Source organism: Conger conger, chromosome 3 (assembly GCF_963514075.1).
Source record: "Conger conger chromosome 3, fConCon1.1, whole genome shotgun sequence".
NCBI classification, from domain to species: Eukaryota; Metazoa; Chordata; class Actinopteri; order Anguilliformes; family Congridae; genus Conger; species Conger conger.
The window spans coordinates 21,430,788-21,455,591 of NC_083762.1; the positions used below are offsets into that span (position 1 = coordinate 21,430,788).

Sequence of the window (24,804 nt, forward strand, 5' to 3'; positions counted from 1 at the left end):
GTATACAAACTTAAAAATACAAATTGTCCATAATACTAATTACAGTAAAAAAGTACAATTACCTAAGACTGGACAGGATGTCCTTGTGCATTGCTTCCTAATGAAGCTAGAGCACCCACTCATACTGTAGTTTGCTCGCTGGAGTACTGAATGTCTCATGAGCAGAGCAGTCTCATGAAGCTGGTGCCATGGCCACTTGGGGACTTGCATGAAGGGGTTAAAGAGTATTTTTAGGCATTTTGGTTTCAGCACGTGGAAATTACTACCTACTCCACACTTTCAGGGCACCATAAGATTTGGGACAATTGGCTTCATAATGTTTCTGTTACTCAGGTGTGTTCCATTGCTTCCTTGGAACAGGTATAAGTGAGCTTTCAATATCTAACCTTCAATCTTGATTAGATTTTAATGCCTTTTGAATCTGTTATTGGCATAGGTCAACATCAGGACCAGCGTTGTGCCAATGAAAGTCAAGGAAGTGATTATGAGGCAGAGAAATAAGAAAAAAACTGTCAAATATGCCAAACAATATGCTTACTGTAATAAACTTTTTGATACATGATTCGTGAATTTGATGTGTGAGTCAAAAGACAATATAATGTAGAACAAAGTAATGCTGCAGAAATTGCCAGCCTCTCTGATTCTTAGACATCATTTCCATGTAAGAGAAAAGTATCTGCCAGGTGCTCCCAATTTGCTCATAGGTGTAACTGTGCATCTAAAAGACTTGCAATATGTTCTCAACTGTGTTGAGTATACAGTATGTTAATAGTGTAAAAACTGGCGTTTGCTCATATTTCTGATGTTTTCTGATGATGGAAAGAATTAATTTGCAAAATAGCAGACACTGTTGCCCAGTGCATTGCAAAGCTCAATGCATAACAATGGAGAAATAGACTTGGGCTCGGGAATAGAGAATCACAGTGGCTCCATTGTTGGAGATCCTGTGGGTTGCCTCAGTATTCATGAATTGTCTACAGTGTGGTCTCCTGAAGTGGTCTGTACATGTCTAGTCTTAGGTGATTAAGCTTAAAATAAAGCAGTCAACTGAAGAGGAAGAAGAAGAAGAAGAAGCAGAAGACAAAGACAAATAGAAGAAGACTTTTCATGTTTTTAAAATTCCGTGGTGAAAGGGATATGATTTATCAAAATCAGCACATGTCTTCCATACTGTTGTACAGTATCCATTTTAATACCAGAACACTGACTGCATCACCTAAGATGGAGAGGAAAGGGTCGAGCTGGCCAATTACTGACACATTTGTGGAATTCCAGGTTATATTTTAAACTGCTATCCCTCATGGAACTCATTTGTGTCTAGTGGTTTTACCCCACTGATGATACAGTGCATTTATCAGCAAAACCAGGATGAAAAGTGCCTAGCCAATGGCTTACATTTTTAAGATTAAGATAAAAAGGGCTGTATAGCAACTCTCTAGCTGTCCATAATGCCCATTTTACATGAAGTAATTTATACATAATATATATTTTCAGGCACAGATTACATGATGTAATCACATGAAAATGTTAAGTCGCGCAATTACATTTTGAGTCCACAGCAGTTTAAATCACAGAATATTTTAGCAATAGCTTTTCAATTGTATGCATTAAACAGAACACGTTAGGTTGAAAGTATTATTGTGTCTGATTATTGGTTGTTATATTTTTTTATGTATTGTGTGCTTTAGTTTAGACGAGACACAAGCTGGTGATAGTATGTGTGAGGAACTGTAAGAATGCCAGGAAGTCACGACTGCTCAATGCACGAACTGATCTATGTGATTCACTCATATACTGTTATGAGAAGTTGAGCATGTCTGTGATGAATTGTACCAAATTTACAAGTTACAAAATTACAAGTGCATTGCTGATCACTTGTCTTTATATAAAGAGCTGTGTGAGACTCTGGCCAGGTGATGTGAAACTTGACCTGTCAAAGGTTGTTGTTATTTCTGCTGTGGAGCAATTACTGCAACACATGTTAGAGATTATTGATATTTTTGTGAACTCTCACCAGAATATCAGAATTTGTTATCTGACGCCATGCATTTTGGAAAAAATCTCTGTTTTTAGAAATGGCTCGAGAAATATCAATGTGGAATTCTGCCAGCAAGAAAAAAAATGCTTTGATGGGAAGAGGCAAAGAATATAAAACAAGGGGCTTTTGTTGACATTACAGCTGAGGCTATTTGTTCCCAGGAGCTCCTCAGTTGCATGGGCTCTAGTGTAACATAACTACTAGAGACATCAGAGTATGAAGTGTAACCTTTAGTTAACAGCCTTAGTTATGCCTGGTGCGGACTGCAGGATTTTTCAAATCCTAACCAATATTGAAAACATGGGCGACCCCACACATAACAACATATTTCACAGATTATTTATATTTCAGTCTTTCAGTCATCAATGCACACACGAGAAGATTTGGACCAAGACAGAGCACTACACACTTAGTGTACATACTCATGAGTTTTAGAGTCCTGACATAATTCTACTAGCCAGTAGTGGAGCTAGCCTGTCATACGTGCATATGGCTACAAGGCACAAGCATATGCTTGATGGATGTCAGTCTCCAAGCTTATATATTTTTCTTTATTAGTTTTTTCATAAATACTCAACTATGCCTTGCAGTATGTTTTTCATGTTCTGCAAGGCCATCCTGTCTAATTAATGACCAGCTTTCTTGAATATAAATGACTTTTTATTCAGAGGCTGAGGAGGAAGACATAATAACATGTCATAAAATGAGTATCATAGACAGATAAAATTACAAGGAAACGCTGAATCACTCCAGATCCGGGCAACTACCCAGCTGTGCTTGGATCAGTGCTACTAAACAAGATGCTTTGTATCGAAAAACATCAGGACCTTGAGCACTCTGGTGCCGTTCCAGGGCTGCCTGTGCCAGTTTTTGGGGTGAGATTGGAATGGGGCTCTCCTCAGGATGCTGTGTGTCGGAGAATGCGGGGGGGGGGGGGGGCTCCGCCTGGTGAACGGGCACCGAAAACAGCCGGTGGATGAAAAAACCCGCTTCAGAGGAATACAAATGATCCTGAGCAGCAGATCCTGTCTAATGAGCTCTCTGACCACCTGCAGAACTATACTGAGCCTTGTTCGTTTCTTTCCAGAAACAAAAAAAACAAGGAAGAGCAGTGTATGGGGTCTGATGCTATCCTCTGCCTCCTTTTCTGTGGGTTAAGGTCAGGGTTGTAATTGGTGGCACAGAGTCCAGGGTTGGAAAAGAGGTGGCATGACAAAACTAAAGTGGGGTGGGATTCACCGACGTGTGACCTACACATACTGAACACTCACTGTAGAAAATGGGTGCTAATATTCAGGGGTGGATGGTGTCAGGGGAAGGAGAGCCTCGTCGAAACAGAAAAATCCTAAATACATGCAGTCACACAGTCCAAATCCATCCAATTCATCTTGTTTCTAAGCGATGTAATACAAATTCCACCTGTATATTCTTTCCAGTTCACAGCAGAATGTTCTATGGTTAGCTGCGGAGGCTTGATCCCATTTTCTTCTCACCTCAAAAAAAGGCAGTTATACCTCATTTCCAACTGTATTTTGCCATTTTCCTGGACATTTCAGGTCACATTACATAAGCTAGCTAGACTTTCTGGCAGAGTAGGGTCAGAGTCAGAAATAAGGTGCATTCATTAGCAGCCCTCAAACAGCTGAAGCGAAACTGGTTTGGAAAACAATTGTGCTTTTGGAAATGATGCTGGTGGGTAGAATTCTTCTTTTTGGACCAAGTAAAAATAAAAAGTAATTTTGTGCTGTAGAAAATGGCATTATGTTGATATGGACGTTAAACCAAGGTCCTGGCCTTCTATGGTCATTAACAGCCCCATTCCATTTAGAAAGAGTGAGATTGTTAAGCCTGGTGTCCTGGTCAAAATTACATATTGATTGTCTACATTAGGCCACCTAATCATCCCGCTACTGATGTTGCACAAGAGACAGTTTGATATTAAAGTGGCAATGTACCATTTCCTTGGTTTTGGTGGATTTAGTGGCCACCCATGGTGGCTGGTGGTCATAACAGGTCTATTCAGGTCTGATTCCCATAGTTCCCCACGACATGAGGACACGCTCCAAAACACAACAGCGTGGTTTTCCATGTTGGTTTCCTTTTTCCTTTTTTTGGTCACTTCACTACTTATACATGAATCCATTGTTGTAAAGTAAATGCAAGCAAAGACAGCCGTGCTCGAAGTCCGCTCAAACTTTCCTTTGCCGGAAGTATGTGTCATGCACACTATGCGTCTCTGTACTCGCAACACTCGATTCTTTCATAGGTTTCTGTGGTTTCTGTGCATACTTTTCCATACAGCCCGGGAATGGCAGGCCCTCCACTAACTTAAATTTGTAACATATAGAAATGAAATGATCAAATGACTGAAATGATCTCAATGGCCATTGCGTGAGAAATTGCCAGTGGGAATATGTCTCGAATATGGTATTTGGTTGAAAAATCATAGATTGCCACTTTAAATTCTAATGAGATCTTATCAAGTATGCAAAGGAAAATTTGAGTGGTGAAAATTTGACCCCAAGTGATTGCGTGCATGGTATGACTGAAAATCTGCTCAATACCAGTAACCTTGGCTTAGGATGCACTCTACCCATAGATGAGAAACACCGTGGCCTGCTGCCAGCTAGGCATGCAACAGATGCTTTACTTGCCTTGTAAGCATTTAAAGGGCTATTTCACTTTGATGTAACACTAGTAATAGCAATTGTGGATAGCTTATCCCATTTTATTGGCATAGAGTGAATACTAGCACCATCAGCTGTCCCTGACATCCGACATTGCCATATTTCCCATTCTTCCAGCTCCCATCAATTTTGGCGAGGTCACAAATGTTTTAAAGGACACAGTAACTACAGAGATCGATAAAAGAGATGACTAACATCAAATGGTCTACGTTTTTTGAGCTGTTTTTCATTTCGATGAGGTCAATGTGAAGATAAGGCGATACCGTCGACAGGGACAGCTGACATTGCTAATACTTACTCTATGCAAATAAATTGGGGATAAGCTCCACAAAACAACTTTCGCTATTCCAAAGTGAAATATGAAATATCCCTTTAAATGGATGAGCTACTGAAGCATTTGTCATTTACATACAAACCAGAGCTGGAAGTTTAAGAAAATATATGAGTCCCTACCAATTTCCCTTTTGCCGTTTGTGCCATCTAATTTGACTTAGGACAGCTGTCTTCCAATTCATTAATATATAGTACATGTGAAATATCCCTCTGGCCTGATGAGCCTGTGTGAGAGATCACAGATAGAGCTGCTTCTGGGTTTCCATGTTCATTAGTCTTCTGTCGGGGTCACAGTGGACACTCATGGAGAATTATCTGACACACATCAGGCCAGGTAAGCCTGTGGGAGCCCAGGATAGTCCACAGGCCAGTCTGACAGCGTTAATGCCGGCAGGACAATTATCCTCCAAAGACTTTATTACACCAATGAAAAGGATGTCTGATGTTGTAATCAGCCGGGCCAGACCTACCCTCAGGACCTGGGCAAGAATTGGAGCTGTAGGTACATACCTGCAACTTTGTTACTGTGCTTGTGAGGGCCTATTTATTCTGCTATAAAGCAATGAATAAATAGACTCCCAAGTATGAATTACATTTACATTTTTTAAGACGGTTGCAAACAGGCATTGATCATGTTGTAAATGGATAGTGTTAATGGATGTAGTTAATGGATGTATTAAATGGGGAGCAAGGTTCCACCTTCAGACTCTGCAAATACATTAAAAAGTGCTTTCAAAATGTACTTATCATACTGAATGTGCTTTCTGGATTTTTTTAAGTAGCACCATGTTATTAGATTAGATAAACAATATAAAAGTAGTATAATGGTAGTTAATTAAACCAAACTTAATCGGGACTGATAATTTGATAATTGCATTCAGCTATGTGCTGTTATGCGTCATGTAAATGTATGTAACAGTACATTTGGGCATTTGGCAACATTATGCTGGACAACCTACACAGATTGCAGTTCTACATACAATGTCTTCATGTAGCGGGATATTTACTGAAGCAATTCAGGTTAAGCACTTTGCTTGAGGGTATCACAGCATTGCACCAGCTGGGAATCAAACCCACAGACTTTGAGTTACAAGCCCATTACCCTATCCATTATGGCGCACCGCATGTAGTATATGTACTGGGAATTGGTGATGAACGATGGTAAGCTTTATTTTGAATTGATACAGCGCTGGGTATGGTAATCACTTTCATATTATTTTCCCCTCAGGTAAAAACTGTCTCATTTTCTTATTTGTTATTTTGCTAAAGTGGAAATTATACCATGCAGGAGTGTACAGTCCCGACCTCCTGGTATTAAAAGAGCTGAGACCCACTGCAACCTGTGTGTGTGCATGCATACCTGTGTGTGTGTGGCTAATTTAAGGTCCCACAGCTCTGCACTATGCAATGCAATTTAGTCACATTCTGAGACAAGTGGCACACCAAAAACCAAAGTGGAAATCTTATTACCTATTTGCTTCCCACTTACCATCTGTTTTTTAAGATTAATTTATGCTTTTCGACAATCTAATAATACCCCAGCTCCCCTCTCAACTGATGTGCAGTGAGTGTTCTGCAACAAAATGGCTGCTGTGAATCCACAGGGTGGGTGCAGTTTTTTTGGTGAGGGGTTTAAGTGAGTCACCTTCCCCCAGCTCTTCAGCTTGCATGCATTAGGATGCTCAAAATAGTGTGAAAAGCTGTTTAAATGCAGCTGATTTGTTAACATATTCATATTTACTCTTATCTACTAAAATATTGTAGGGCCATAAAGATACAGTATGACATGTTGATGCTGTGTGTGGGGAGAGTTATTAATATGCAGGGGGTATAATACATAAATGTGTGTGTGTGTGTGTGTGTGTGTGTGTGTTTTGGACATTCAGGCCACTGTTAAGGATTTTGTTTAATATAGTGTAGAGACATTGTGGAGAAAAAGGAGCTTCTTTAAAAGAAAACAGGAAATAACAGGAAGTTGTCAAGCATTGAAAATATCAGTATAGCTTTTCAGTGAGTGTGTCAGTTCGACAGGTGCCTATTTATTTACTCTCAGTGATGTCATCTCTCACTTCGTAATTCCAAGTTTTATACAGCCATTAAAGTTGGCACTCTATTGAATTTCACCTTCAGAATTGTTTAATAGAATTTAAACTCTTTCATGTGTGGCTGGGGTTAGCTCAGGAGGTAAGAGCGGCCGTCTGACGGTCAGTGGGTTGCCAGTTCGATCCCGGCCCTAGGTGTGTCGAGGTGTCCCTGAGAAGATACCTAGCCCTCAATTGGTACCTTGCATGGTAGCCAGTCGCTGTTGGTGTGTGTCAATGGGTGAATGAGGAACCTCTATTGCTTTGGATGAAAGAACAAAATGCAGACCTTTTACCATCACTTCATTGATGATGTGACTGCTGACAACAGCAGCAGGATGTATTATGGCATGTATAGACACATCTTATTGGCTCAGATCTAACCAAATGTCTCAACTCATTGGACAGCACTTTACACTGCAGCAGGACAATGACCCAATACATACTGATAAAGCAACAAAGCAGTTTTTCAGGGCCAAAAAGTGGCCTGCTCTTGACTGGCTAAGTCAATCACCCAACCTAAATCCAGCTGAACATGTGTTTCACTTGCTGAAGGCAAAGGTGAAGGCCAAAAGAACAGGAGCTGAAGATGGCTGCAGTACAGGCCTGGCAGAGCATCAGCAGAGAAGATACCTGGTGTCTATGGCTTGCAGACTTCAGGCAACCATAAAATGCAAAGGATTCCAGCCAATTACTAAATATGGTGACTTTATTTCAAATTAGATACATTTTTCCAAATACTATTGGTCGCCTAAAATGGGAAGATTATGTACATAAAGGGTTGTATTTCCGGATCACCCAATATGGATGTAAATATTATCAAATAACAGCCGACATTCTGAACTTTAACCTTAATTTTTCATTTCAATTCCCTCATGTCATGTCCATAAGCAACAAAAATACTTATGGATACTGTATATAGTTATTTTCTTGTAATGATTTCTATTGGCGAGTGCTTTGCTAGGCACAAATAAAGTTTTGCTTTCTGTAGACTGCAGTGTTCAAAGGATAGGTCAAGCTTTGTTTCCATCATCACTGTTTCCAATTTTTCATTTATTCATTTAGCAGATGCTTTTAGGCAAAATCACCTCCAGAAGTGCATTCCAAATGGGTCTCTTCACTTATTCTAAGGAGAAATTTCCATTTAAGGCTGTTTCACTATTCAGGTATCCAGAGGTTGTTTTACACAAATTGTTTGACATTGTTCACTGATTTCCTTTTTTAAGAATCTGCCTTTTAGGGGAAAAACAAGGATTTAGTCACTGCCAACCTGGGCTATGTGTGCATTGGCAGAAAGGTGGTTGATTTGCCAACAATATGACTGCTCTAAGAACCGAAGTAATTTATGCAATGTCATTTACTCAGTGGAAATATGTTGTCAAAAGCATAGCAATGTGCCAGAATATTGTTAGAGAAAATATTTTAGATTTTAAAGCAGGTTTCCATCCAATTATAGGTAAAAAAATACCTATGAAGAAACCTTGGACCCCAGTAGTTAGTGAAATATAGGCCTTAGATATCATAAACTTAACTTTGACTTACTCATACAGTACATTCAAATGTTTCTGAAAAAACATTTCTGAACTGTGTATTCAAAAGGAAAAGTAAGGAATTCAAATAAGTTTTATTCAATGACTGTACTTTGGGATAGTTTAGACTAAATTGCCTGCTGCGACTAAAAGCTAACTGCATCACCACCAAAGGAAAGTTCACTAGCTCACCATTGCCCAAATTAATTATAACATTTGGCTATTAACTATAGTTAGCTCGCAAAATAATGGTAAGCAATTTATCGAGATTTTCATGGTATTCTAAGGTGCTTCGAATGAAAGTATTCATCAAGACACATGTTCGAATGGCATATTTTCAAATGCAATACTGGAGCGTGAGCTATTGATGGGTATTAGACTTTTAGTTTTTAGCCCCCCCTCCATCCAGTATCACCACCAAGCCGCCACTATCTCTCAGTTACAATACGTTTGAAACATCTCCCATGCTTATATTTCCGACAATGCAAAGTGTAACTCAATACGTAGCCTACAGTAACATTTTTGTTACCAGGTTGGCTATGATAACCAGACTACTTGAATTAAGAATGAATTGCAAACAGCAGTGTATGTTGCACACATTGATATTTGTTGGACATTTTAGCTGTGAAAAATTCTACACACCTGTTTGATCTGTTCTCGGCCATTTAGAATGCCATATTTTGTTTGGTTATTTTTCCTTGCCGTGGTATAATAATTGCTAATAGTCAAGATGTGCTCAGATATTTGTGTTCAAATTTTTTTTTAATATATTTGCATTTGTAACATAATGCATATTTTCACAGATTATTATGTTTATTCAAAACAAAACTTGTTTTTCAAAACCAAAAAATAAAAAACTAACACGAGTGCTTTATATTGTTACATGGTTGACAGAAACATGAAGTGTTTTTCAATGCTGTAATCATGTGTTTTATGCATCAGCATTGAAGTAGCTGTCACCACGCATTAATTTTAACAAAATTGCAAAGAAACCCCTTGTTTTAAAAGCTATTTCCAATCATGTGACAAGCAGAACTATACAAAAGTAACCCTGGAAATTTAAAGTGGATTTATTTCTGTAGTGGTCCTTCTTTAAGAAATAGCGCAATGTGATTTGCCTATTTCATTCACGAGAGCTGTTGCTCATTGCATTATCTCAGTCACACTTGGATGCTCATGACATGGTCAAGATAATTTGGTTTGGTCAACATTTCATGTGATTTTTGTTGGCAGAAAAACATTTTACGGTAATTGCATTGCCTTTTGGTTGAGGGCCCATGAGCTTTCCAGAATTTTGCAGGCAATATGCAGGAGAGAAACTGGACTTTCCATCGGCACTGCCAAGAGTATATGTTTGCCGTTAACAGCTCAATCTTTTTTTTTTTTTTTTTCTGCTTCACCTAAAAAATAAATTGTGTAATTGGATCAGTCATACTTCATTATGCTTAAATAACCAGGACGATGTTGCTAATTGAGCAAAACATGATTGCAATAATTGGCAAAAGGCTGGAGAAAGCATAAGGCTGGTTCACGGATATGGTCTCTAGTTGTTAATACCTTGCTATATATTATGTTAATTAATATTATGGCCAAGTTATATATTTTAATATGATATCTTCTATCTACAGCAGGGTAACAACGGTGGGGAAAATATTTTTTAAATGTTTTAAGAATGTATTTCTGACTTTTTCTTCATCCGGACTGAGGAGAAAATGTTTTCAGCACCGTCGGGAAAAATAATAAAACAAAAATGATTTTCGGATGTATTCTTCCGGGATGTGCTTGGATCTACAGTACCTTGTTCCACTTGCATATGATTGTCAAGTTGAGGCTAAGAACGGTAAATAAAAGGAACATAGTTTCTGAGAGAAAACTTTATTTCAAATAACCTTTGGTAAATGCATAATGAAGAGAAGCACAGTGGTTCACAGTATTTCAAATTGTGTGTGATCCACCATAGATGATGCCAGTACAACAGTAGGTGTTTTTACGATCTTTCTATGTTGTTGAGACTTTGGGCATGCATTACGCAGAGTTGCTCAGGTTATTGAAGTCATGAGATGTTTTTTTGCTAAGAAATTGTCCCCTACAACAAAACTTTAAAGGCCATTCTTACCTGCACAGCTACTTATATTAGCATATTCACTTGGTGTGTGTTAGTTTCTGCTGCTATTAATCCAGCCTGCTCTCGCAGCTGGCCCTGTTGTGTCTCAGGCTGTCGTTGTATGTATGTTTGGGTCCGTATTTACTGCCGCTGTTTTGTCAATGGCTGTTTCCACTTTGTATACCGCATCTAACATTCTTGTTCTGATATTACTTTCTGTGTACATGTCCAAACATCCATAATGATTGAAATCTAAAGTTATTTCAATTTATGTGGAAAGATACCTACAATGTACAACCCCCCCTCCCCAAAAGTTCTTAAATGCCATTAAGGCAGCTTTCAAAATTGCATTGCATTTTCAAGATCAACAGCCTTCTCTTTGATAGGAATGAGTCAGGAATGCATGAAGGATATTCGTAGACTTATAGCTTTTCTAAGTCATTTTTCTCCCTCCTCCCTTGGCCAGCACTGGCTTAAATTTGATTAGAGCTGCAGACACTGTGTTAAGGGGAATGCTGGGAACTGAAAAGCGTCTTTCTCTCCTCACCTCCAGTTGATCAGCGGAGGTTCTATCGTCAGCGCCGAGGCAGTATGGGATCACGTGACCATGGCCGACCGAGAGTTGGCGTTTAAGGCGGGGGACGTCATCAAGGTTCTGGATGCTTCCAACAAGGACTGGTGGTGGGGGCAAATCGACGATGAAGAGGGGTGGTTTCCGGCCAGCTTTGTGAGGGTGAGTGAAAGCAGTGTAAAGGTCTTTTCTGTTAACCATCCAACACCTTCATCATGTTCCATCAAGGAAAGGTGAAAAAAGAAGAAAGAAAATCAAGATGTTCTACGCCATTGTCCATTGTCCATTTATCATAATTTCATTTTAGGAATGGGTTCTGTACTTAAGGGCACAAAATAATTTCCATTATAGTTTTAACTATAGTTTTGGAACAAAAATAGAAGAAATGTATTTTGAAGACTGAAGTGACTGAAGTCACCACAAAAAATCATGTGAATACTTTTTTTACTTTAAATCTGTTCAAAAAAGTGTTTTATACCCAATATAAACTAACCAGTGGATATTGAGGACATTCCCTATCTTTATATTTTCTACTCCTTTGGATACATTTATTCATTTGTTTGAAATTGGATGTATGTATGCAGGAGGATATTAACTATATGTAGTGTTCCTCTGACCACCACTCTTCCATCTCCATCCATATTGTCATATATACTAGCTCTTGAACCGAAGTGTATTTTTGTTGTTCTTTTCTAAGGTTGAACCGCACCCTCCTCAACCTCAAACAAAACAAGTTTTCTATATCAACCCCATAGCAACTCCACGGTTCCAAAACACAGCTACAAAGGTGCGTTCTGTTGCCCATAAATCATCACGGTCCCTTGGGTTCGTCATGGCAACCGTTATGTCTTCGTCCACAAGCATCCCTGCGCGTTTGACCCTCCCATGACCTCTCCATAACCGCAGCTCATCTATTGCTAAAATAATAACAACAACAATAATAATTAAAATAATAAGAAATACATAAATACATAAATAAACAACAACCATTTTTAAGAATCTTGTGCATCTTGTGCTCAAGGTTGTTTTCAAAAGGATCCTGACATATGGAACAAAGTCTAGAGAGCACAGTTTTAATGTTTTACAAAACTGACTTTAGACAAGTACTAGGCTTAATCTGCATCTGTGAAACCAGCCCTATATGTGCTTTCAGGTATTTTACATGATTTGACAAGACAGACTGCTTCTGGAAACTGCATACACATCTGACATTGACCATGTTTCCTCAGATTTTACATGTTAAATATATTATTCATTTATCTGAAGCCGACTCTAAACACATCCTTATCCATTCATCATTTCACAAAGTAGTTGTGTAACATCGCTCGTTCAGTGCGTACATATTTATGTTCTTTTTTATGTCTGTGAAGTTGCTTTACATTTTAAGCTGCTATGTATGTGTCTCTGATAAACACTCCGAAAACAAGCTAAGATAAGATGAGTTGAGAATGCAAAGGCATATACAAGGACCATAACCTTTGCTATGAAAAGAAGTTAATAGTTCATAGAAGCACTGCTCGTTCACCCCTCTGGATCACATTTAGAGTCTCTGGATGTGTTGTGCTGGGGCTTGAAGGCCATTGTATGGTACATGGAAAGGGTCGCGTGAGAATACTAGCAGTGTTGAGTACTCTGGAGTTGGAGGAAAATGTCATCACCACAGGGAAAGGAGGCTGCTGCCTGCCTTTTGGTTGCACCTTACCAGTGACCTTTGACCCCCTCGCAGCAACCGGTGAAAGCAGGGCGGATATTGATAGGCTGTGTGTGCCACAGGCAAATGCAGTCTCAATGGACGCTGCTGGTTGAATTATGCTGCAGAACCTCAGAGATATAAACTGCAGGATTGCACGCTGACCAGTCAACTTGATGGGTCTCAAACGGTAAATAGCAAAAATCTCCTGATTAGCATTGAAAAAAATGTGAAAATAATATTACCACTAAACATGAGTTGCTTGCTGGATTTCCTTTAGTAATAAATAATGTAATGGACTTTCGGACTGGCAGCAGGGCGAACACCACTACTATTTTTAATAAGTGCTATGGGACCTTCAATGACTACAGTGTGTGTCTAACCTTACTGTTGGCAGCTCAGACAGTAGATAGCCTCCAGAAATATATACAAATGATTACAGGATCCATACACAATATTACATGTTTGTTAATCCACCAGTGATTTTACCCTCGCCTGCTTTAGTCCTTATTATTCAGTCTGCTGACCATTTTATGTGGCAATTCATGAATGACATGAAAACCTCTGTCGACAATCCCATTATTGCTGACAGACTGCTTTACAGCAACCACAGTGAATCACATTATCCTAATGATGCCCTGTCGTTTGTAAGCACAACACTGCTGATCTCTCAAACATTTCAACGATTACTGTATTGATTCTGTGAAAGCTATGCACGATGTCCTGAATAGCAATAACATAACGTAATACCATGACTATCAATTGTCTATGGACACACCACAATCCTTAATGGATTTATACAAAAATCCATTCCTTTGGCGGAAAGTTATGGGGATGCACCATTGCTGTATTTCTACACCAGGTTTTGTTAATTTCAGGGTACATAGTTCTTATTGTGATATTTCATATCTGGCACTCCTGCACCATGCCTTTTTATTTATTTATTTATTTTGTCCAGTGGTACAGGACATGTAGTGACCATAAAAATTATGTCAAGAAGCAGAAGTGTAATGCTGCTGCCATAAGCTCATTGAAATGTGGAGATATGGTCACAATTTTCCTCTAAAGTTCTTTGTGTTATGTATTGAGGTTATTCTTAGGTACAGACCTGAGGACTGTGCAAAGTGACGTTTCTTGAGTTTCCTTGACTGTTAATCACACGCATCTATATTAAGCTCTTGGATCCAGCAGCTTGGATACTGCATGACCATGCAATTTAAACTCAAGCCTCTGAACTGGGATATAGTATTTTCTTTGAAAAGATTTGCAACTCAATATCTCAGACAGTACATTTATAACTATAACATTTTTTACTTTACTAATACCACTAAAATCCTAGACAATCTTTCAGCCAATTTGTCCTACTCCTGTTTGCACAGAGTTTGTTTGAAATTCTACCAACAGAGCAAATTTCAATTTCAGGTTGATTAATGAAAGTGTTTGCTGGGTTACACCTGGCACAGGCTATAGTTGAACATTCTGGTCCACACAGTGCTAGGAGATTTAGAATGAATGAACCAAACACGGTTGTCTGAAATATAAGTCTTTTTTTAATCAATAAAAGTTGTAAACACACACATTGTTGCAGAGTTATTGTGTTATTTTATTCAAATTGACACTACAATTTAAAGCAAGGTGTGAGTTGACTCAATTTAAGGAGTTCATAGCAAGGATACGTAAGTATGTGAGGTTGACTATTTGATCAGTGTGATGTCACCTCAGTACTGCCATCGCCACTTTTGCACTGTGATGTTGCTAAAGATGCTGTCCTCCTTATGTAAGGATCACTGCGTGTACAGTGTCACCAACAATGCTGGGAACTCCCAACTGACCTCTCCAGCAGTCAAGTATGCTTCTTTACCATACCACTGTCCTCCCAAAGTGTTGCCACACTTAAGGTTCACAGTTCACATGATTCTGTGGACATTTAAGTTGTGGAGACCTTGGATAAAGAAACGAAAGCCACGCTCAAACAATCTAAGTTTGGTTAAGATTCTCAGTCCCCAGGTCCTAATCCTAAAATCATTGAACCGTGTGAGTGCTTTCATTAACCAGTCTCTGTGTGTCCTCTTTCAAATTGCCCTTTTCTCTCCCAATTAATAGAGGCCCACATGTGTTAGATGATATGGCAAATACAGGGGATTTGCTGCCAAGGTTTATTTGGGATTAGCAGTATGTTGAAAGGCTGGCATGTGATTACGAAAGAAGAGAAATCAGATGCAGAGGACTATGTGGGCTTGTTGTGTTGATATTGATTACCCATGTTTAATCTGGATGTCTGAATGGGGGAATGCTGTCCTGCTGGTGTTACATGCAGTGAATAATGAATTGAAAGTCTTACAATTACAGCATTTTTTCCACTCCACTTTATTTAATCTGGGCGTCTAGAATTTCAGTCACTGCTGATGGGCTGTGCTTGGGGGTGGTTGGATTATCGTGTTAGAGAACAGACGATTCATTTAAACTCGACACAGCTTTGACAGGACCACCAGGTCAATAAAACTGTAGCCGGGAATTGTAACAAAGCAGGGTTACTGAGTTAGCTGGATAACTGCACTGAGACCCAGAACAGAGCTCTGTATCACAAAGCAGGGTTACTGAGTTAGCTGGATAACTGCACTGAGACCCAAAACCCACTGGAAAAGCATGGAGCATGGACTAAAGTAAACAGAGCTGTCCCAGTTTTTACTCAGTGCAGTTTTCCAGCAAACTCAGTAATCCTGATTCATGATACAGGCCCCAGCTCTGGCGAATGGATGTGAAGTGGTCCCCTGACATCGCTATGCTTTGACATCCTGTTTTGATGGGCAGACACTGAGCATTTCTCTGATGAGTCATTTTCCCACTTTGCTGGATTCATGACAGTTCAATCAGAGAATCAAAAGAGGTCATCATAATTGAGCTAGAGATTCCTTCATGGTGAGATTTCTGAGAAAATATTGACAGTGCTGAAATGCAAACGCAGAACACAGAACACTCGCTGGTTATACATAATGACTGCAGCTTTTCAGACTTGAAGCATTCTGTGTGCTTTTTTGTTGGCCTTGCCCCCGCTGTCTGAGTGTTGCTCCGTGTGTGGTGTACCATGGTGTTGGTGTTTCATTGCCAGCATCGTACGCTTTCATCCCAGAATCTGCTGAAGTCTTACCTGCACTCTGCTGCTCATGCTGTGCTCTCTAGCACATTTGAATTCAAGCATAAGGAGCACTTTTGTCTGGGGTGTCTTCATCAGTTAATACAAAATTCAATGCAATGTTATTACAAAATGTGTTTGCCTTTTTCATTTTTGTTTCCAGAATATTTCTGTATCGTTGACAGGCACCAATCCTTGTGTATTTAATGTTCTCAAATTTTTTATGGTTCCTCTGCTCTTTCTTACATTCCTCATACATGCCTTCTTTATGTTGTTTATATGACAAATACAATTAAAAAAACATTTAATGTATATTTATTTTGCGTATGTATTTTTTTGAAAACAGTCACCATGGTGGATTTAGAGCAGCATCTCCGGCATGCTGAGGGGTAGGTGCTGACAATGCTGCTTGCAGGCCCCCTGCTCACATGTACTCTCTGGTGTTGCCAGCTATGGGTGAACCAGGAGGACGGTGCGTCGGAGCCAGCCGAGGGCACCAGCGAGGTACAAAATGGCCACCTGGACCCGGGCAATGACTGCCTCTGTCTGGGCCGGCCGCTTCAGAACCGGGACCAGATGAGGGCCAACGTCATCAACGAAATCATGAGCACAGAGAGACACTACATCAAACACCTGAAGGACATCTGCGAGGTAACCTACTCCTTGAGCCCTCCAAGATTAATGCTGAGCCTTCACATGTTTAACATACTGTAGCTCTTAATGACCCGTATATGAAACACAGAGCATACTTATGTAAGCATATGTAATGGCAGTTGCCTCTGAGTAAGAGATACAATGTTAAGTTTATTTTAACTTTGGGTGCTCATATGCCTATGTATTCCATACAAGCATTTATCTTGGAATACAAATCCATAGTTTGTTGCAATAGAATATTATTGTAGCACTAAATTCTCATGACCAAACACATTTCACATTTATTTATTTTATTTCTATTCTTCAGTCTATACATATTATTAAAACATATTTCTCACAACGTTTAATCAGCAATAATCAGTTCAGTAGTATTTACACTGATACAGGCAATACCCTTTTATTTGTGTTATTCATGATTCATAATCATAATTGAATTTAGAAGACTTTACATGATGGGAGGCAACATGAGACAACAAATCAAAGTCAGATGCATCAAAGTATAGGTCATAAAATAAATACAAGATAATTATTCAAACATCACAACAGCTTTATTCATATATTCATATTAGGTGGATCTAGTGCTGTCTGGGGGATATGCAAAGCCCTGCGCAAAGTCAAGAGTGCAAGGCTTTTAAAGTACATTTACCATTTTGTCAATAAACTGTAAAGCACAATTTACTTGTATGCATTCAATGCAGTCAGTTGTGGCAAGAAAAATATCTTGTGGAATAAAATAAATGTTGTGCATGCAAAATGTAATGTTACCCATAAAAAACCAACATGGCATGGGTCCCCTAGGACTGGATTTGAGAACCCTTCCTCTATTACGTGACATCAACACAGAGACGAGGATGTAAGGTTCATTTCCAGTCTGCCTACATCTCCAGTAATAAATCATTTCCACCAGACAGAAATAAACCCCACCCCCCAACAAAAAATATCGACCGGATCGTTGGCCATATATCACCACCATGGTAATGCAGTCAGGGTGCACTTGAAATGCGATGAAATAAATCAACAGAGCAACATTAAGTTTATGCATTTTGCTCAGATATGGATTTCATAGTGCTCCTGCAGTAGTATATCAACTGAATCTGCAGTAGCAGTTGCTTTATTCTTATGAAATATATTATTATTCACATATACTTCATCTGCATTTGATACATTTAAAAATGGAATGGGGTGCATGAAGTGCAAAAGGAAAGGAAAACTGTGGTATTATTATAATATCCATGATAAGTATTGTTCTGTCATACCTTTCTGAATTGTTTGCCTATTTTATATGGAATTGTCCTTCAAAAGTCTATGACACAGAGGGTCTAAATTGATCTAGGCCAGTTTGATGCAGTATTTGTAATATTTAAAATATTATTCAGAACAGAGTTTCAATTAAATGGATGAAACTGAAACTATATTTTATAGTAAGTTTTGATCTGTGTTCTGGAAACCCATTTCCTAATCCTTGTTTATTTCAAAATATTTACTGAAATTGATCAGTAGCAGTTTACTCAAGCTTACTTATTTCCTGTGACAATAACACTTTTGACTGGAATATTAGGTAGTATGCATATGCATAACCCTGTTGTCTCTTCAATTAAAACACAATATGAGCCGTTGTGGTGCCTGAACTGTGAGAACGGTATTACTGCAAGGCTAGCCCTTGCTTGTGTCAGTAACTGCTTGTTCTCAAACAAGCTCTGCATCAGTCTTTCCAAATGATAAAACAGTTATCACATTAAGCAGCTGGCTACTGAAGAATAATATTTTTTAAATGACCATGAGATGTACAATGTTTTTCTTAATTTAACCTTCATGCACTAAATAAGAAGCAAACCCTTGTTATAATATTGATGCACATTCAAGTGGTGACCCTGTGAAATGGTTAAGCTCAGTCAGCCAGTAATACTGTAACAAGACAAGAAAGGTGACCTTTTAATGCCGTTAAGAATCATTTAAATCAGATGCTAGACTTATGAAGACAGTAATTGAGAAAGACAGTCTTTGTAGCACAAAGCTTCAGGATAGCAACTTTTCCATCTCACCAGGACTTCTTGCCAAGCAATTCTTCTGACGAATATAGTAACAAGCACTTCATCTCTAAAGGCCCTGTCTCAGGGAGACTCCACAGGTTCAAAGAAGGATAGTTTATTTTTATTTTATTTGTTAGAAATAGAACCTTTGGGACTCTGGTGTCCTTTGGTCATTCTGGAGATCCCACACTCTCAAGGGTTGGACGGATGCCAAGCAGCCCCCTTTAACACAGTCTGACAGGGTAATTTCAGCTCCAACTCCAATTTGTGTTGCCAACAACCAGATGCGTGAGGGTTGTCTAGTAGTCAGCTTCATTACAGTTATTCACCTGATGCTTTTATCCAAAGCAACTTACAGTTGATTAGACTAAGCAGGGGGCAATCCCCCCTGGATCAATGTGGGGTTAAGGGCCTTGGTCAAGGGCCCAATAGCTATGGCTACACTGGGACTTGAACCTCCAACCTGGTCCTAGTCAAGCAACTTAGCCACTAGGCTGCCCCAATCATCTAGTCATATTATCCTTGATTTTGCCACCAACCATGGCCTCCCCATTTATTGAATGGTAGTTGGTTGCATTGGTTGCAATATGGTAAGAACCTGGCCAGGATTGTTAATGGAGTTTCAATTTTGAATACCCCATGAGTCACCAGCCTCTACAACCTCATGCAAAGCTACTTAAATTTACCTAATGAAAGTAAGCAAAATGGTACTTGGTGTATTTGCCGAAGGACAATATTGTATCATGTATGAAATAAAATATTTAAGAAAGAAATAGTGAAACATGAACATAATATATAGAGTATCTGCATAATATAAAGTGACAAGAAGCTTGCAGGGAAGGCCACAGCACATTATTTTAGTGTCTCAGTGTGGAAATCATCTGGCTTATTTGTAAATGAAGTGTAATAACGATGAGAGTGCTGAGGTACCTCTGTGAAAAGCAGGAATCATTACATAATGGGGACCCCCGGACAACTCACTGTCTCCAGCCTTCCCCACAGACCCAAATGAAATATTCATGGAGCCAATGAGCTGCCAGGCGTAAAAAGAATGTGATGAGATCGTTCAGCGTTCAGTGGTGATTCGACCCCCATCTAAATCTTGTTAGGAGGGCAAGCATACATGCTATTCAGTCCAATAATGTCTTCATCAAATGAGATGAGATTTTCACCATAAAAGATCCTTTTCCTTTATAATAACAAGTGCATACAAAACTGCAGTTGGATGTTCCCTTTAGAGTGCCATTATGGTTTTCTGCTTCCTTAAGCAGTTTCTGACTTGCAATTTCATTTCCTTCATTTAAGGGCTATCTGAGGCAGTGCAGGAAGAGAAGAGATATGTTCAATGATGACCAGCTGAAAGTCATATTTGGGAATATTGAGGACATCTACAGATTTCAAATGGGGTTTGTTCGAGACCTGGAGAAGCAGTACAACACTGAGGACCCTCATCTCAGTGAAATTGGGCCTTGCTTCCTTGAACATGTAAGTTTCTTGGTTCAAAATGTGTGGAAGATGTCTGTGTATGTAGCACAAAATATACCCTGTGTCTAATGAACATCACATAAATGTAAACTGTACACTTAACTAATGTTTTGTTGGATGGCCAATGTGTCTTATGTGTAAATATTAATTACATGCAGGCCCAAATCAAAAGTAGATTCATACAGGTATATCTTTTCTTATGAAAAAAAGAAGAAATAAATCTAGTAATAGTAACACCTTCTGGACAATAGTTAAGGGAGAAGCCTATGTTCTGGAGTAACGAGTGACATTTTGTCTCCACATTACCATACCTTGGAGCTGGGAGGGACTGGTACCTGGGGTATTGATTAGTCAAACAGGGTTTTGGCCCTGTGCCAGTTTAAAGGTCCTGCAGATGCACGGTGGTTAGGAATAAATGTGAAGCATCAGGAATTTAGGATAGCCCTCTTTCCTGTGGGGTCCTGGGGCTCAGTGCTCAGTATGTGTTCTCTGCTCCATTATGTGCAATGCCTCCCATCTTGTATGCTGAAAGTCTAAAATGAAAGATTGTTTAATATAGGGTCTTCTGATCTAGACATTGCTATCAACAATGCAGAGATAAGGAGACATTCTTATATTTGCACTTTTATGAGAGGGTGGTTGGAACTGGGTCATGGTTTAATTTTATTGTGTATTTGAACCATTTCATATGTTATTTAATAAACATGAATTAACATTCTGCAGAAAAATTCTATATAGAAATGCATTCGTTTCAGGGCTGTGGACCTTTCCTGTGGGCAAGATGAAAGGAAAATAACTATAAAAATGATATTATATAGACATACAGTATGTCCATCTCATATATTTATTATTCATTAGACTTTCTCCATGTATTTATTATTTTTATTGTATGCACTGGAGTCTCTCTGAAAGCTGATATTTCACTTTGAGCAAAAAAAGAATTGGTGCCATAAGTGTTAAAAAGATTGTATGTTAACAATGTGATATAGTCCTCACAAAACGCAGTGCCTGAAATATTGGATTCAACTGTTAAAATGTCAGCACAAATAAGAATAAACGAGCAGAATAATCATCATGTCACACTCTGAGCCACTGTTTCAGTTATCTGTAGGCTTTCATTACCTGTGGCAGCTGTGGCCATTACATACAACCTGCAACAGTTCCGTAGAAATCCCCCATACAAGCACAGAAACATGTTTGATGATGACAGCAGGCCTTTCAGACAATCTAGATCCTTCATTTTGCCTACTAAAGAGGTTTGATCACTGTCAAGGCTGGTTTGAAAAAATCAAAGATCTCTTCTTCTGATATGCACATCCCTTGTAAAATACATGTGAAAACCTATTTCTGAGAGCAGAGAAAGAGTACTTTATACATGTAGAGGTTAAGTGTCTTAATTCTTTCTCCTTAACTTTTAGGTACTACATCTGGAAACAATTTAGTTGTCATTCCATGTACTTTTTCAATAGCTTCTACATCCTCCTTATTGTGCGGTGTACAAAACTGGACACAGTACTCTAGATCAGGTCTGACAAGGGAATTGTATGATATTAATATAACCTCCATTGCAATTTCCTGTATATCTCAGCATCTTGCTCGAGTTTATTATGGCTATGGTACAACGTCTAGCTTCAGATAGACTTAGGCCAACCATTGTGATATGAGGTGACCACCCGCTGGTCCAATCGTACCCACTCGTCCGTCTTATTTGTGTCGTGCAGCAAGACGGTTTCTGGATCTACTCGGAGTACTGCAACAACCACCTGGACGCCTGCATGGAGCTGTCCAAGCTGATGAAGGACGGACGCTACCAGCACTTCTTCGAGGCCTGCCGGCTCCTGCAGCAGATGATTGACATCGCCATCGACGGCTTCCTGCTGACGCCCGTGCAGAAGATCTGCAAGTACCCGCTTCAGCTGGCCGAGCTGCTGAAGTACACTGCCCAGGAGCATAGGTACAGTGTACTACAGCGCCGAGCCGGCCTCCACCGCCATTAAAGGGCACCTAGGGCAGTTCTGTGGGCTTCCGCCTGCTATCGTCCAATCTGAGCCAGAGACAGACGTATGCTGTAGGTCAGGTCAGGGAGAAGAAAGTTAAGACTTGTTTGAAAATGAACCCCAGGGACTGTGTTTGGTGGGATTTACTGAGCGGGTCCCTCTGGGTGGGGGGGAGACCACTTGTTATTCGTTCTGTGGTATGTCCAACCAAACACTCTTTCTGGGTTTCATTTTCATGCGGGAGCTGCCCTATGTGCCTCTTAATGGATGCCGCCAGTAGTGTCATTGCAGAAAAAGAATCATTGGAGCAGGTAATGTGTATTGACATTAACTCAACATCTGTACATATTGCTCCATCGCTGCATAACAGTATCCTATTACTAGATGATGCGCTTGTTAAAAAAAGGTAAGTTCACATAATTATTTTATTTTTAAAGTTTGCTTTTGTGTGTGTCACATTGGACCAGTCTTATTTATCCTTCACTGAAACTAAATATCATAAGAAATGGTATGAGGAAATGGACCGCCTTGAAATTTTAATAAGGCAGCTTAATCTGTTCAAATATCCACCAAACAGATTACTCTGTTTATTTAGTCAAATCCATTCAAATACATTTAGTGAGCTATGATTATTCAGTGTAGTTTCACATGCTGTTAACTACCAGAGCAGGTTTTGTAACAGCCACTATTGCATCTCAAATTTATTCATCATTATTTTAATTACTACATTCATTAGGGAGTAAACTTTTTGTTAGTGAGAGAAACTTGAAAATTATAACTTCAAAATAAATGATTAAAATCAACCCCAGAAGCAGTACGACATAAGCATAATGCTCGGTGCATCATTTCGTTATTCCTGACCAAATTTGCCCATGATTTGATTATCTTCCCTTGGCAAAACAGTATTATTTCTGTTAAATGAGATTGTACTGTAATATCTTGCCCGTAATTTGATTTATTTTTATAGGCTTCAATGTCAGTAATATAATATCTCTTTCAATATTGCTGGGGATTCTGGAACAGTCATTGGCCCAGATTTGATTAATGTTTGTCCTTAACTTTGACTTACAAATAAATGCATGTGTTACACTTTTTGTGTGAAGCTTGAAATTAAACCTTCAAAATAAAACGATTGAGGCCATTTCAAAATACAATAAATATAAGTATATAATACGTGATGTTTCATTTTTTTACAGCTTTCTCAATAATTTGCTCAATAATTACTGATTATTTTTCTTTGGCCAAAAAAGTGTTATGTTTGTGAAATGATTGGACTGCACATCTCCTCTGCTACTGGATTCAGATGTGTATGCTTGTACAGGATAATTAGTATATCATGAATATTGCTGGGAATTCTGGATGCCTTTTCCCTGGATTTAATCACCATGTGTCTCTAACTTCGACTGTAACTGCACACATTCTTTCATCGATCCATCAATGATCCATCCAACACTTCAAGTGAATTGTGCGTCAGAAACAACTTTTTCCTTTGGAGGACGGGGATGAAGATGATGAAGATAAGGAAGAGGAGGAGACGAAGAAGAACAAAATGAAGAAGAAGAAAAGAAGAAGAAGAAGAAGAAGAAGAAGAAGCAGCAGCATTGGTCCTGCAGCCCTATGGTTATGGTGATTCTGGATTTTATGACATGCAGTATGTGGCTTTCACCGATTGTGGGTCCCTGATTTCATTACCGATATGTCAGATATTTTTAGCCTGTTTTCACCAAAGAAAATAATTGAAAATTAATTAATAAATAAGAAGAACAATAAAAAAAATTCTCCAGTCTCCAGTTTGAGCAGCAGAAATAATGCCTCGTAATTAAATCTAACAGACTCAATTTCCTGTTGTCACGTCTAATCACATGAATAGCTTTGTGCCTTCTTAAAGCGTAAAATTGGGAGCAGCAGCCAGATACGGCATGCTATTCATGGAAGAGTTTGTCCTGCGATGTGGCCTCTCTCTATTGTTACATGGCCAGTCTCTTTGATATCTTCAGCAGATGAACACAGTGGCCTAAAGCGATCATCAAATATCCGGCCTGAGATTTCAGGAGCATGTCTTAACAATACCTCTCCTTGAATTTTTTTCTGCTTTCATTTTGCCTGCCCAATGCGCCTCAGAATAGCCCCCCCCCCCCCCCCCCCTTTCTGCGGATTTAGCCTCTCCTTGGATTCTCTGCAGGAAGTGATGTGGTAGGTTGCCGTGGTTACCCAGTGAGTAATGCCTGAAAGAGCTGCGCTTTGTCACCCTGTAGGGAATCCTGGGCTAGAATGTAATATTGAATCATCCATCGTCTCTCAGAGATGAGAGAGCAACCACTCAAACTATACATCGTGCGACTGCAAAATTAATGTTATTCACTGAATATTCAACTTTATGCTTTTGAATGTCTTTGCTTTTAAAATGGCCATTTATGGAGCCTCAGCACCATATCTCCTTAGCGCATGTCATCAGTAAAATGTTGACTTCTT

General features: G+C 39.2%; 1 protein-coding gene across 5 annotated transcripts in view; it reads left to right on the forward strand.

Annotated features, from left to right (window-relative positions):
* The window catches only part of LOC133123400 (rho guanine nucleotide exchange factor 9), an 86,548-nt gene that overhangs the window by 40,733 nt on the left and 21,011 nt on the right, over nucleotides 1-24,804 (forward strand). For 4 of the 5 annotated variants that reach the window (XM_061233856.1, XM_061233858.1, XM_061233860.1 and 1 more), the window contains 5 exons: nucleotides 11,326-11,505; nucleotides 12,041-12,130; nucleotides 16,617-16,817; nucleotides 20,156-20,335; nucleotides 22,057-22,289. In XM_061233856.1, the coding sequence (XP_061089840.1) occupies nucleotides 11,326-11,505; nucleotides 12,041-12,130; nucleotides 16,617-16,817; nucleotides 20,156-20,335; nucleotides 22,057-22,289 (884 nt within the window). The remainder of the gene's footprint in view (nucleotides 1-11,325; nucleotides 11,506-12,040; nucleotides 12,131-16,616; nucleotides 16,818-20,155; nucleotides 20,336-22,056; nucleotides 22,290-24,804) is intronic. The other variant, XM_061233857.1, reaches the window with a different exon arrangement.